This window comes from Periplaneta americana, chromosome 10 (assembly GCF_040183065.1).
Source record: "Periplaneta americana isolate PAMFEO1 chromosome 10, P.americana_PAMFEO1_priV1, whole genome shotgun sequence".
NCBI classification, from domain to species: Eukaryota; Metazoa; Arthropoda; class Insecta; order Blattodea; family Blattidae; genus Periplaneta; species Periplaneta americana.
In genome coordinates, this window is record NC_091126.1 from 32,624,603 (window position 1) to 32,638,907 (window position 14,305).

At 36.0% G+C, this 14,305-nt stretch overlaps 2 protein-coding genes across 9 annotated transcripts in view; one reads left to right on the forward strand and one right to left on the reverse strand.

Moving 5' to 3' along the window:
- Positions 1–10,356, forward strand: part of LOC138707564 (zinc finger protein 415-like) — a 66,587-nt gene extending 56,231 nt beyond the window's left edge. For all 3 annotated transcript variants that reach the window (XM_069837143.1, XM_069837146.1, XM_069837148.1), the window contains exon 4: positions 8,869–10,356. In XM_069837143.1, the coding sequence (XP_069693244.1) occupies positions 8,869–9,020 (152 nt within the window). In that variant the 3' untranslated portion in view covers positions 9,021–10,356. The remainder of the gene's footprint in view (positions 1–8,868) is intronic.
- Positions 1–14,305, reverse strand: part of LOC138707561 (zinc finger protein OZF-like) — a 65,866-nt gene that overhangs the window by 26,389 nt on the left and 25,172 nt on the right. For all 6 annotated transcript variants that reach the window (XR_011334276.1, XM_069837130.1, XM_069837129.1 and 3 more), the window contains exons 4-5: positions 10,571–10,631; positions 1,733–1,803 (exon numbers count right to left, since the gene is read on the reverse strand). Coding sequence is in view for 5 of the 6 variants with exons in the window: in XM_069837130.1 (XP_069693231.1) it covers positions 1,733–1,803; positions 10,571–10,631 (132 nt within the window). In the remaining variant the exon portion in view is untranslated. The remainder of the gene's footprint in view (positions 1–1,732; positions 1,804–10,570; positions 10,632–14,305) is intronic.

The window sequence follows — 14,305 nt, forward strand, 5'->3', positions numbered from 1 at the left end:
ACGATTCTGTCCAATGCCGGGATGGGTATCCAGTGTGGCTTAGTGGATAAAGCATCAGCATGTAGAGCTGAAAACCCGGGTTCAAATCCCGGCACCGGAAAGAATTTTTCTCCGTTCCATTACTCTTTCATCATATGATGACGCAGAATATCTGCATGGAAATATCATATGCACTTCGGTACATGAAATAATATATATGATATGCGTAAATCACTTCGTGATTTAAAACGACGCTTATTCCGTCGGATCCTGGCCAACTAGTCACTCATAATGAGTGCACCTCAGCACATGTGTGGACTTCGGTCCTACATTCATAGACATTTATGACGTAGTGCAGAGGGCGGCCACTAGAGGGAACCCAAGAGTTGGAACTTAAACTGAGACGATTCTGTCCGACGCCAGGGTGGGTATCCGGTGTGGCTTAGTGGATAAAGCATCAGCACGTAGAGCTGAAAACCCGGGTTCAAATCCCAGCGCCGGAGAGAATTTTTCTCTGTTCCATTATTCTTTCATCGTACCTTACGGATTGTTTCATGGAGTTCATCCAGTGTTAAATGCTAATCTACACCAATTCTTCTTAATGGTTTTAACATAGTCATCAGTCATAACCAAAATCTACCACAAGTTTGTCAACGTCCATTCTACCAGACGAGAATTTTGTACATCACTTTGCCACGTTCTACCTGGTCATTTTATTATCATACACTAACAAGTTCGTAATGGATATCCACAGGAACATTACAGTGAGGAAATAAATTGAAGACCATACCTTACAAATGACAGAATTGGGTAGTGGGGAGCCAACAATCACTGCTTTTCAAATGACCACTGCAACTGACCTCACTGATCTTATTCTTAGGAAATAGGCTGCACAGAACACACTGGCCTTGCTAAATTTACAAAAAAATTCCACCCACATGCCTTGTATTTTTACTTTTAAAACATCCCTTCTATATACATATTATATAGAAAATAAAGGTATTACTGAAATAGCATGACAGTTACGTGAAATTTATACAACTTTCTTTATTTTACAGCCACTAGAATGTAATAATTTTAAATTCCATGCAATATTATGAATTTAAGATTGTACCAGACAAATTGTCCTGAATCTTAAAATTTAATGCAATCTGAATTTCTCTAAATTGAGCACACCACTGGTTGAATGGCTAGAATGTCGGCTTTCCATATTCATAACTTAGATTCGAACCCCAGCATGTCCAACTGGAATTTGTGGTGGACAAAAATGGTGTTTGGTATTAGGTTTCAGCACGGTTCTCCCTTTTCCACTATGGCATTTCACCATTGCTACATTATTCGTCATAATCATACAGAGTCACATGGTTTGCCTCCTATGGTGCACCAAGGATAATGCTTTCATAGTGGCTGAAAGAACTACACACTTCGTCGCATTGTCCACTAAATGATGCATGGAGAATGATGCAAGAAGTGCCCACAATTAATTTAAAAATAGTTTTCTCAATATTATACCGTAAACGTTTTCTTCCAATTTCCAAGACTATAATTACATAAAATTACACGGACTAGAAATTAATTATAAATATCAGCTAAGACAGAGCCGAGTTCAATCTCTGGTTTCAATTGGAATGATACTCGAGGTGGACAAGATTCAAGGAAGAAACAGGATTTTCATTCCTATCCCTCTGTTGAAACAAAAATAAAACAAAAAACTGTAAACATACCATATATAAAACATTACACATATACTTACCTGCTGTCAGTAACTTCCACAGCTGGAAGTGATGTTTCAGGAAATGTGCGATGATTTTCAGAACGTTTCTTCTGAAAGTAAAAAGAAAATAATCAATAAATCTATCTATTGTGTCAATGTTCACTTATAGAATAATACGAAGCACGTCCAGAAAGGAAGTTTTCCTGGGGCTGTTTAGAAATAAAGAATACAATTGCATGGAAAAATTTATTGGAACAGATACAGCAATTGTTGAGCTATTTTTCAACATATTCCCCACTGGAATTGAGATATTTGTCATATCATGGGATCAACTTATGATTCTTGTGTCATAGAAGTCTGCTGCCTGGGATCAGAACCAGTGTGTGACAGCCATCTGCACTTCTCTGTCACTGTGAAAATGCTGCCAGCATTGTCTCGCTGCTCAACAACGCTCGGTCATATACAGCTCAGCATACAACAAATCTTCTGCAGGAGTTCCGCTGGAAGGTGTTTCAACATCAACCCTACAGCCCAAATCTCGCTCCCAGTGATTATCATCTTTTCTTACACCTCAAGAAATTCCTGTCTGATCAGCATTTTCACAGTGACCGATAGGTGCAGATGGCTGTCACACACTGGTTCCAATCCCAGGTGGCAGACTTCTACGACACAGGGATACAAAGTTGATCCCACGGTATGACAAAAGGCTCAATTCCGGAATATACTGAAAAATAAGCTCAACAATTGCGTACCTGTTCCAATAAATCTTTCCATGAAATTCTGTTTCCTTTCTCTAAATGGTCCCAAGGAAACTTACTTTCTGGACGCGCCTTGTATATCAAATAATTAATTCAAATAAAAATAATAAAGGATAGGCGCTATATTTCACTTCTGTACAGTAATGTGGTATGTGAGAAGCCACAGTTAATGCCTACATCTGACACACTATAATAATTATATTGTCTTCATCTCTGAAATAAATAACTGGAAACAACACTTGATCAGTTAAGGCTCTTCATCACATAATGGTGATAAATTCAAAGTTTATTCAGAATCTCAATTTACCATGGATTTATATGAAGTACTAATGTTACAGAAGCTTAGAATAGAATTTTAAAATAATAATGGTAAAAGTTCAACAACAGAAAACTGTTTACTTGTGAGCAAAGGAATAAACAACTCACGTGATCAGGCAAAATAAATTTTGCTACACTGTCTCTGAGATCTTGTGCTAGCAGACAACATTCTGCAAGAAATATTCCAGTGAATTTTTTAGTCCTCCCTATGTGGGCACGTTGTGCTTGTTAACCCTATACAAGTCATACTATCCTCACGTCCATAAAACCATTTTCTGTTTCATTAGTTAAAAAATTAAGAACCAGTAGAGATAGACACACAATGGGACTCCAGTACAAGGGGTACAGCATGATAATGGACATTCTCCTTAAGACTACACAAACATCACTTCTGAATTTTATTCACAACTGTGGCCTGCACAGACGCATATAGAGAATGTCTCAAAAGTCCACGCATTAAATTTAATAGATGGTACAAGAGGCCAAAAGAAAAAAAAAATATATATATACTGTGACGGCAGGCCGAATAATCTCAGCGCTTCGAGGAACTTCATGCGCATCCGGCAGAGGAGAGGGGGCACGAGGAGGCGACACGCTGTTCCGCAGCAGAGAGGGGGAAGTAATGCGCCTGCGACTGAGGGAAGAAATCCAGAGAAGACGAGAGGCGCCATCTTCTTGGCAACTGTAGATTGATCGCGAAATCGTACTCTCTGGAAACTATGGTTTGGTTATAAAGAGGAGACACAAGTGAGCTGAGGAGTTAGTTAGTCAGTTGTTGCTAGCTTTCGGGCAGCCAGCAGTGTGTAGCAGTGAAGCCAGCTTCGAGACAGTTCGACTTGAGTGTGTGTCTGCAACTGTGTGAGGGTCCCGGCGGAAGCAATGCAGTCGGAGGACCTGAGTTCGAAGTTCAGTGGACTGTTTCTGAAGGTCTTGGGTTCGAGATACTGTGAACTTGTGTGACCAAGCTAGAAGAACTAGCCAAAGCAAACGAACTGAGAACTGACAGTTTTGCGTTGTAAATAGTGCTTTGTGAACATTAGTTGAGATTAGGAGTACATTGTTTTCCGCAATAATCCAAGTGAATTGTCACTGTCGTCTGTGGAGTGCAATAACGAATACTGTGTTGCTGTGTGGAGTGGAAATCCCATTGTTGACGGGAGTATTTAAACTAAATTATAGAAAGTGATTATTGTTGAAACAATAAAATTACATTATTGATTTGTATTAAAGATACAATACATATACACAGTAGAACCTCTATTATCCTTGGTAATGAAGGGAGTGGACAGAATGGTTAATAGAAAAAATCGGATAATCTAGAAAATAAAAGATTTTAATCAATTATGTGCGTCTACAGTTCCGTAATTTCCTCCTTGATCTTGTGCTTAACATGCTAGGTAGTGGAGCAGAAGTTCACTAAATTAAGTTTGGTTTCCAACGACTGGTTTTGAGGGTGAAGGAAACACTGTCTGTGGAATGACAGGAACAGTAGAGGTCCCGAGTTGTAGATTTACATACTCGTACTTTATATTTTTTATTAAATCACAGTTGTAACGCCAAATTTTGTATCCTGATGCGATATGAGCCACAGTTTCTCTTTTGCCAAACCTCTCATTTATTTTTACCTTTTTCTCTATACTTAACACAGCACGTTATCTTTAAACACTTATGGAAGCGATTTTGCATAGAAGTTAAATAGTACAGACACTCAGAACATTAAAAATGAGAGAATAGTTCACGAGTTTGCAATTGTGTGGAAGTTCTTGGAGTCATTTCTTTGAAAGCAGGTAGTGACTATTGCCAGCAGCTCCAGTCCAACTACGTACTGTCTAATGGTCAAGGTTTGTAATAACTCTCTCTAGATTTCAAAAAGGCATACGACTTGGTTAAGAGAGAAGTTTTATATAATATTCTTATAGAATTTGGTATTCCCAATAAACTAGTATGATTAATTAAAATGTGTCTCAGTGAAATGTACAGCAGAGTCCGTATAGGCCAGTTTCTGTTGGATGCTTTTCCAATTCACTGTGGGCTAAAGCAAGGAGATGCACTATCACCTTTACTTTTTAACTTTGCTCTAGAACAGTGGTTCCCAAAGTGTGCTCTGTGGATCCCTGGGGATCCGTGGTTGGTAATATATATTTTGAAATAAATAACATAATAATACTACAGCTTTTCTCGAGCGATTGTGTAGTACTGTATGTGACTGTACTTGTGAAAGTTAGTATATCGGCAAGGTGGATGACCGGATCTCACCCTAGCATGAGCTGGCATTCGAGTTGTTGTAAAAAAAAACTTTTTTTTTCAGTTAAGGTAGTCAATTCTATTGAAAATTTTTATCTGCTTGGTGAGGGTGGCAAGTTATTAGACAGTGCTTGGTGTGTGTAAATGTTTGCAGTTTTTTCTTACGAGACCAACAGTGTAAGAATAAGTTCTTGTAAATGTGCTTGGACACTTGACGTCTTAACTGTAAAATAAATTTGATTGACAAAGTTATTTATTCACCAATAAATTTTGACACGTATTTTTTAAAAGAAACGAATTTCGTCCATTGTTGTGCACACGTTCTACTTCTGCTATTTTATTGTGAAGTCAGTTTTTATTCATTCAGTATGAGCAGTCTTATGTGAGGTGTTCGTTTTAAACTGTATGTTAATAACCATGTGTCTTTGATTCCGAACATAATAATATTAATTTAATATTACGAATAATTTTAATTTTCATATTATACATGTCATCTCAATGGATCAGTGATTAATAAAAATGACCATTCCACAAATTCAGAAACCAGTCGATCATCTTGTCATGAATCACACCCCAGTGCTGCTAATTTAAAAATGAATGAATCATATTTGGCTCTTGAATTTAGGTATACAGGCAATAAAATTGCTTTGGACGACCTCTGTGTGCTATGTAACAACGTGTTAAGTAACAGTTTTTATTGCCCACAAAACTGTATAGACATTTGGAAACAAAAAATCCCGAATGTAAGAATAAGAACATACATTTTTTCAACGTTAACTTCAAGGGTTAAAACAGTGTCAGAATACGTTGGTGAAAAGTGCGAAAACCGACAATGAAAATACTACAGAGGCATCATACCTGGTGAGTTGTGAGACGAGAAGACATCATCATTCATCAATAATAATGCATGTAATTGCTGAAAAAATACACTCAGTTTACAAATACTGCTGCATATTTATGAATTCATGGCTACGCATGATAATTAATGTAGTTGTAGATATATTGTCGATGTTAAATACGTACAGAATATAAATATGGAGGCATATTAAATTTATATCAATATTAATCTAGCGATTAATTTAATTTAATTTCAGAATGCGTGAATATTTTTTCGAGTCGAAAGGGATCTGCGATAAAAAAAATTTGGGAACCACTACTCTAAAATATGTTGTTAGGAAAATCCAGGATAACATAGAGGGTTTGAAATTGAATGGGTTACATCAGCTTCTTGTCTAGGTGGATGAAATGAATATGTTAGGAGAAAATCCAGAAACTATTAGGGAAATCACGGGAATTTTACTTGAAACAAGTAAAGAGGTTTGGAAGTAAATCCCGAAAAGACAAAGTATATGATTATGTCTTGTGATCAGAACATAGTAGGAAATGGAAATATAAAAATTGGAAAAATTCAAATAACTTGGAGCAACAGTGACAAATATAAATGACACTCGGAGGAAATTAAATGTAGAATAAATATGGGAAATGCCTGTTATTATTCGGTTGAGAAGCTTTTGTTATCAAGTCTGCTCTCAAAAAAGTTGAAAGTTAGAATTTATAAAACAGTTATATTACTGGTTGTTCTATATGATTGTGAAACTTGGACTCTCACTTTGAGAGAGGGACAGAGGTTAAGGGTGCTTGAGAATAAGATGCTTAGGGAAATATTTGGGACTAAGAGGGATGAAGTCACGGGAGAAAGTTACATAATACGGAAGTGCACACATTGTATTCTTCACCTGACATAATTAGGAACATTAAATCCACACATTTGAGATGGACAGATCATGTAGCATGTATGGACGAATCCAAAAATGCGTATAGTGTTAGTTAGGAGGCTGGAGGGAAAAAGATCTTTGGGAAGGCCGAGACTTAGATGGGAGGATATTATTAAAATGGATTTGAGGAAGGTGGGATATGATGGTAGAGACTGGATTAATCTTGCTCACAATAGGGACTGATGGCAGGCTTATGTGAGGGCTGCAATGAACCTCTCGGTTCCTTAAAAGCTATAAGTAAGTAAGAAAGTAAGAAAAAATACGTACTAACAATATACTGGACTTCATATTTTGTTCTGTGGCAAAAAAAAAAAAAAAAGAGGGAGAGAGAGAGAGAGACAGTCTGACAATAATCTGCCGATTGGTTAATAAGGTGACAGATAATCGAGATTCTACCATATGTATATATACTATTCCAAGTTAAATCTGCGTCTGGAAAAAATGTGAATCACCGTTCCCTTTCCCTCTGGCCTTTGTGATCTATGAGTAAATACTGAACTGATAAAGAAGTGTTTACTGTTAGTGCCAGCGAGTTGTATGAGATAGTGGTGAATACACGTATATAGGAGGTGCTGAAAGTGTTGTACTTGTATAAATATTGTGAATGTGTTAATATTATGAACCGTATTTCTTACACACATTATATACATTACCACACTCCTTGCATTATCTCTTGTAACATAACCACACTCACAGACGAAACAGTAGGTTGTATACTAACAACTAGAGCAATTAGAGCTACTAGTGCTCGTCTCTTGAATTCACGGGACGCAAATTTAATTTGGGGGTGTAACATATCTATATCTATATCTATATATATATATATATATATATATATATATATATATATATATATATATATATATATATATATATATATTTTCAACTTAGTAGGTTATTTTACGATGCTTTATCAACATCTTGGTTATTTAGTGTCTGAATGAGATGAAGGTGATAATGCTGGTGAAATGAGTCCGAGGTCCAACACCGAAAGTTACACAGAATTTGCTCATATTGGGTTGAGGGAAAACCTCGGATAAAACCTCAACCAGATAACTTGTACTGACTGGGAATCGAACCTGGGCCACCTGGTTTCGCGGCTAGACGCGCTGTTACTCCACAGGTGTGAACTATATATGCAGCACGCACACGCACGCACGCACACACACACACACACACACACACACACGGCTTTCATTTCAAAACTTTCCTGTCTAAGTAACTAATTATTTAAATTCAATTCAATTTAAACAAAGAACACGTCAATTTAGATATTGAGGGAGAAATCTGAAACCAGGCTTAATTGCATTTTAGATTTCACCCCCACTCCCAGCCACCCCCACTTTGAAATTTCAAATGGCACTCCTATATTTTTATACTTAAATATGAAAGATCATTCAATTATTTATACACTTCTTTCGTTTTCGAATATTTTGTTTTCTATCGTCATCTGGCAACCTGTAGTTTTGTGATTATCAGTTGATTGTAGGATGAAAACACAGCTTATTTTGTGTAATTTCCTAAATTTAATTAATAAGGATGATTTATGTTCTTTCTTGAAGGGTATACACCATTTTAAAATAATTTAATACACAAACACAACTATTACATAAAATGCTCAATAAGTTTTTGTAGCTTTATCCTCTACAGCTCTAATCAACAATAACAACAAACCAAAATTCACATCTGCAACCAAAAAACGCATTTCAACAATCAATAAAATTCACATAAAAACTTTTGACAGTTTCTGATTAACATCCTGATATTGTCTCTCAATAATTTGGTATTTACATCTGAAATTGTAAAGATTTTATGTGGACACTATTAAATGATTTGAATGTAGGTTACGTGGGGAGCAGGGCACTATAACACTTTTCTATACATGTTCAGCATCGATCGTGATAAATGGCACAGTGATAGCATGCATAATGTAGCAGGTACAAATCTCTCTCCTTACTCTTCATCTCCTCCAATTTTTTTGTTATATTATTAGTAATTTCTATATTCCTTTATATCAGTACTCTGTTGCTAAATTTCACATATGTTTAAAAACATACTAACCTTTTGTGACTTGTTTCAGTGCTTCTGGAGTGGAACATATCATTGGAGCTTATGAACATTCGTCATGATGTAAGTTCCATATTATGGAAGGATCAAATTTTTCCATATTTCCTGAAGAACAATCAGACTGAAGCTACTGACAATGATGATGGTGATGATGAAGACAAATAATAAATTCCTTTGTTCTTCATTTTCCATGGTTTGATTGAAAGACATGCAGTCTTGCAGAAACACCAACTTTAGATTAACTTGTGAAGATTGTATTTGATTCAAAATTATGTACACTTACTTGAGTTGTTAAACAAAGACACGAGCTATGTCCAAATATTCACTTGGAACATTCCACCATATAATTGTACCAGAAGCACATTATCTACCATTCATGATATATCATTGTATCAATATACAACTTTCATAATTCAAACACATCAAAATGTCATACAAACCTGATTTACACGAGGCAAAAATGTATGTATTAAAGTGAAGGTCTTCAATGTGAAATTAAATTCCATCTTCCAAGAAGGGATATAAATCAGTCTTCATAATTTTTTGCCATCTTACAAAAATTAAGTGCCTAGTTTAACTATTTTCCTTATACAAAACCATCAGACATCCACCATCCTGAACACATATTGTAAGTTGCGAAATTATCAAGGATCGCATCAAATATTTATCTACAACAAATTCTTCACCATCTTCCTGAAAAGCCGAACCTCTGGTTCAGAACTTATTGAAAGAGCACAGACACACATATAATAGCCCACTTCTTCAAGATAAGCATGCTAAAAACGGGGCATTTCTCTCCTCAACTAGATTGCACTTACACTGTTTTTATTATTCTGAGGGCGTCAATTATAGCACAAAGAGAGTGAAAATAATGAAGAAATGAACTGCAGAATGACTTCAAATCTAAGATGTACTGCTGGTTGTGTGGAGTTTGGAAATGACAGTAAGGAAGAACTAGACTCTAAGAGGTGCTAAAGAGAATTCAATACAATGACTACCGAACGATAAACTTATTCTAGAAGAAAGAGGTTTAATTTTCATTGTTACTCTGTGTGTATAATTCGCTTAAGCTAATTCTAAATTGCTTCTATTTATGTAGTTTTCTAAAGAAGTTACTAATATATCAGTTCTAAAGAAAGAAAATATTTATATATAATCCAATGTAATTTTCGACAGGATTAAGGTAATTTATTTTACAGACACATTTGTTGTGATGGAACCAAAAAAAAATCAGAATTAACTTTAATTCCATCCAAACTACAAATTATAATATAATCACTGGTCACTGTGCTCAGAAACTTACGAACATTTTTACAGAGACCAAAAAAGTGCAATTTAGACTAATTTATGACAAGAAAAATTACATTTCTAAATGAAGCTGTGCAATTTTATCTACTGGCCAATGTACTCCGAGATTAATTATTACATTTTATTGACCAATTGTAGATACTGGCATGTAAGCACTATATAAAAAATTTCTCACCATTTCTAATTCAAAATAAAGTGGAAACATGTTAATAAATGCTATGAAGAATGGCAACTGATTTTCTATTCTATACCATTACAAACCTTATTTGCTTGAACACCTAACATTTCGTAAGAAGTATCCTTTCCAAGTACTAAAATGACAAATAGAAACAGTGCTTATTCATTAAAAGCAAATGGGAGTTCCTACCTCCTCAACACAGTATCAAAATTAACGACTTCTTACTTACTTCGGACTTCTCTTCCCCACGTTTTGTCATTAAATTTTGGTCTTGACCAACAAAGGAGTTTCTGAAACAATATAAACAACAGTTAAGAATAATTAAACCCTTGTCAAGGTCTTTTTCTTAAAAAGGATATTTGTTTTTCCATATACTTGCACTTTATACAATATATTAAGCAAGGGATAAATATATTAACGTATTTTATGCTCGACCATGCCGAAATGTAGTAATTATACACCTGGTAGCAGACCTTTAATGTATATCATTAAAGTACACCTACTCATTAAAGGTCAGGTCTTTCAGCCAATGACAACTCAGGTTACAACTGTTCAGCCAATGACAGGTCAGCTTTCTACCGTTATAAAACCGCAAGTATCGATTATTCTCGGATATGCAATCGAAAGAGAATTAGCAGAAAGGCCACGGAGGCTGGAAATCCAATACTGTCGCAGAAGGTTATGTTCTGTTACTATAATAATTAGCGTTAATTGTAAATAATATTCAAATAAATTCAATTTGTCATCTCGTTTTTCAATGTCTAATTTAATTTTAATGTTATCTCTGTAGGTTCTTATGGCCTAGCAAGGTCAATGTGAACCTCTGTTCCTCGGAAAAAATCAATACTTTCGCGTCTGCGCACATCTCACAACATACGGGACATTGGCCAAGGTCAAATACAAAGAAAATTAATAATATCAAGTTAGAAATATGGTCGAGCATAAAAAGTCGTATGAAACTCGCCTATAATGGTAATTAAGAAGCTCGTATGAAAATTATGAAACTCGCTTGCGCTCGTTTCATAAATATCCGTACTCGCTTCTTAATTACCTTTATTATAGGCTCGTTGCATAATGTACTATTAAATGTTAAAAAGACTATCCAATAGCTACTTAACCCAAGAAGAGAAAAGTGTTTTCTCATAACTAAAAAAAAAAAAATATCTCAGTATAACGCACCAGTTCGGTTGCATATATATCATTAATTAAATGCAGCATAAAATGCATACACGTTCATTTTAACACATTTTTCATATAGTAGTGTAACAATCGTTTAGTTTCACACCTGTGGAGTAACAGCTAGCGCGTCTGGCCACAAAACCAGGGGGCCTGGGTTCGAATCCCGGGCAGGGCATGTTATCTGTTTGAGGTTTTTTCTGGGGTTTTCCTTCAACCAAATATGAGCAAATGCTGGGTAACTATTGGTGCTGGACCCCGGATTCATTTCACCAGCATTATCACCTTCACTTCATTCAGACGCTAAATAACCTGAGATGTTGATATAGCATCATAAAATAATCCATAAAAAACAATAGTTTAGGGCTTGATTTGTTTGATTGTAATTGTATGTTTTATAAATATTCTTTCCCACAAATCTCAAGAAATGTTTATTTGTGACGTACATCATCTTCTACAGCTCCTGCAAAAGATCTGAAAGCCTCACGACCTTTGAGATTTAAACAGCAGGTATCGGTTTCTGGTCAGGTGTAAAGTCCACTTGCAAAACACTTCTCTCTGTCACACTCGCTCCGTAACAGGTGATTATAATGAATTGCTTTGTGCTACATTACGGAAGTTTTAAAATATTCAGTTGTAGCATTTACAAGTTTGTGTGTGTATTTAAATTGTGTATATTATATGTGTTAGAGGAAGAATAATTGTTTGTATACATCTGAAGTCTGACTAGTTTAATATATAGCTAGTCGGCGATGTATCCAATGGAATGCAATGGAGGAAGAAAGGAATTGACCACCCTACCCCATTATCGCCTAGCCTAGTTGCCTCATAAGTGGCGCTTTATTGGTATCACTTCTGAGGTTCAGACCTGTTTTCGGACAATTGACTAAACAACAACAATAACAACAACAACTAGAGTTAGTTTAAGTGTTCAAAAGTTGCAGTTCTTAAGAATATGGCTCCAGATATTTCAAATTAAAAGGGAAGAAGCTTTATGGTCAAACCAAAGAAGTTATATCAATGTGTTGGTGTTTACGTCTAAAAAGTTTCTCAAGAAACTGAAATTCTTCTACACAAAGTTCAAGGTGAGTGGCAATGGCTGCAGGCATGTCCTGTATTAGTATCCAAAAAAATTGGGACATAAACGAGTAAACTAGAGTCATACCAGTACATCTTTTGCAATGCCGGATAAGAAAAAAACAGTTAAAAAGAGCATCTTGAAACTAGACGCATTTGATGAAAGTGTAGTATGAAGGTGTTTGATTTTTACATCACCGAGAAACGCATTCAGTTATGCATTAAGAATGAAACTGAAAGAGGCAATTGATTTTAACAGGGCAATACTAGTGTTAGAACTGCTAAAAAAACTGGGATTTTTTCAAAAGAAAACGAAAATAGATCATTTAACGAAAACAAATAGCTAGGTCGTATTAATTGAAAAATACGATATTAGGCAAAAGAGGATAAACTACATGAGGCGAATTTTTAATTATAGAACTGAGAGTAGAAATATTGTGAAACTTGGTGAGTTATACATTCTGTCATCCCATCTGTGAAGCAAGTTCTGGAGGGGCAACTCAGGTTGGTATCAAAGAGACAGTTCCTAATAATCATACACGCTGCAGGTGAGAAAAGTTTATCTCAAATGTCATATTAATTTGCAAAGCTCATAGTTATCTTGGGATTAATATTCTCAAATGATAGAATTTGGTGTCCTCTTTGTGAAAGTTGTTCTTTATTGTTTAGTCGAAACTGTCCAAAGACAGGTTTGAACCTCACAAGTAACATCAATAAATCATAACTCATAAGGCAACTAGGCCAGGAGATAATGGGATAGGGTGCCAGGTCCTTTTCCCCTCCTATGCATACATCGCTGATTAGCTACATATTACACTAATCAGACTTCAGATGCACACAAACAATTGTTTTTCCTCTGACACATATCGTCAAGCGAGATGTACCATCTGATAATACATGTACATATCAGCCACAACCTCAATCAGAGGTTTTGTGAAGGTGTTCCTCACGAAGGTCCAAATTCCGATTTCATTGCACAATTTATATATATTCATCTACTATTTACAGCAAATCCATTTTCCTCGCATCTAAGTACTGGTGCATTTTGGAATGCATTATGACAACACTCGAAATATAACGAATTTCAATAACTCCATTAGAGTTTGCTTGTGCATCTGTACTCTGATCTCTGATCATGTGCAGTGTTTTATATCAGGAACTTAGAATATTCAAGTGGACCATTTTCTGGCCATTACTTTTTTTTTTTTTACCAGTAAAAAAACTAATAAAATGAGGGCTGTGGAACTTGCAAGATCAGATAGGAAAATAATAATCCAAGGCATGACAGCCCATGAAGAACCATGACCGTCCAGCCAGCTGCTGGCCTCACATCCACATGCTGAAGCAGAGGTGGACGATCATTCAACCTGAATGGAGATATCGTGTAGTTAGCACAATGATCACCCTGACCGCTATAGCTGGCTTTTGCAACCGGATTTCACTACCTATCGTAGCTTCCAAAGTGCATCACGATGCTGGGTGAGCACTGGTCCCATACACTGGCCGAAATTTCATGAGAAAATTTCTTCCCCCATGAGGACTCGAACCAGCACACATTCTGTAACGCGAATCCTAGGCAGGATGCCTTACACCACGATGCCATGGCGCAGGATTTCAGACAGGGAAAATCTCGGAAGAAACCTCAACCAGAGAACTTGTCCCAACCAGAATTTGAACCCGAGCTCAATCCTTATGTGAATGGGATTAAAAC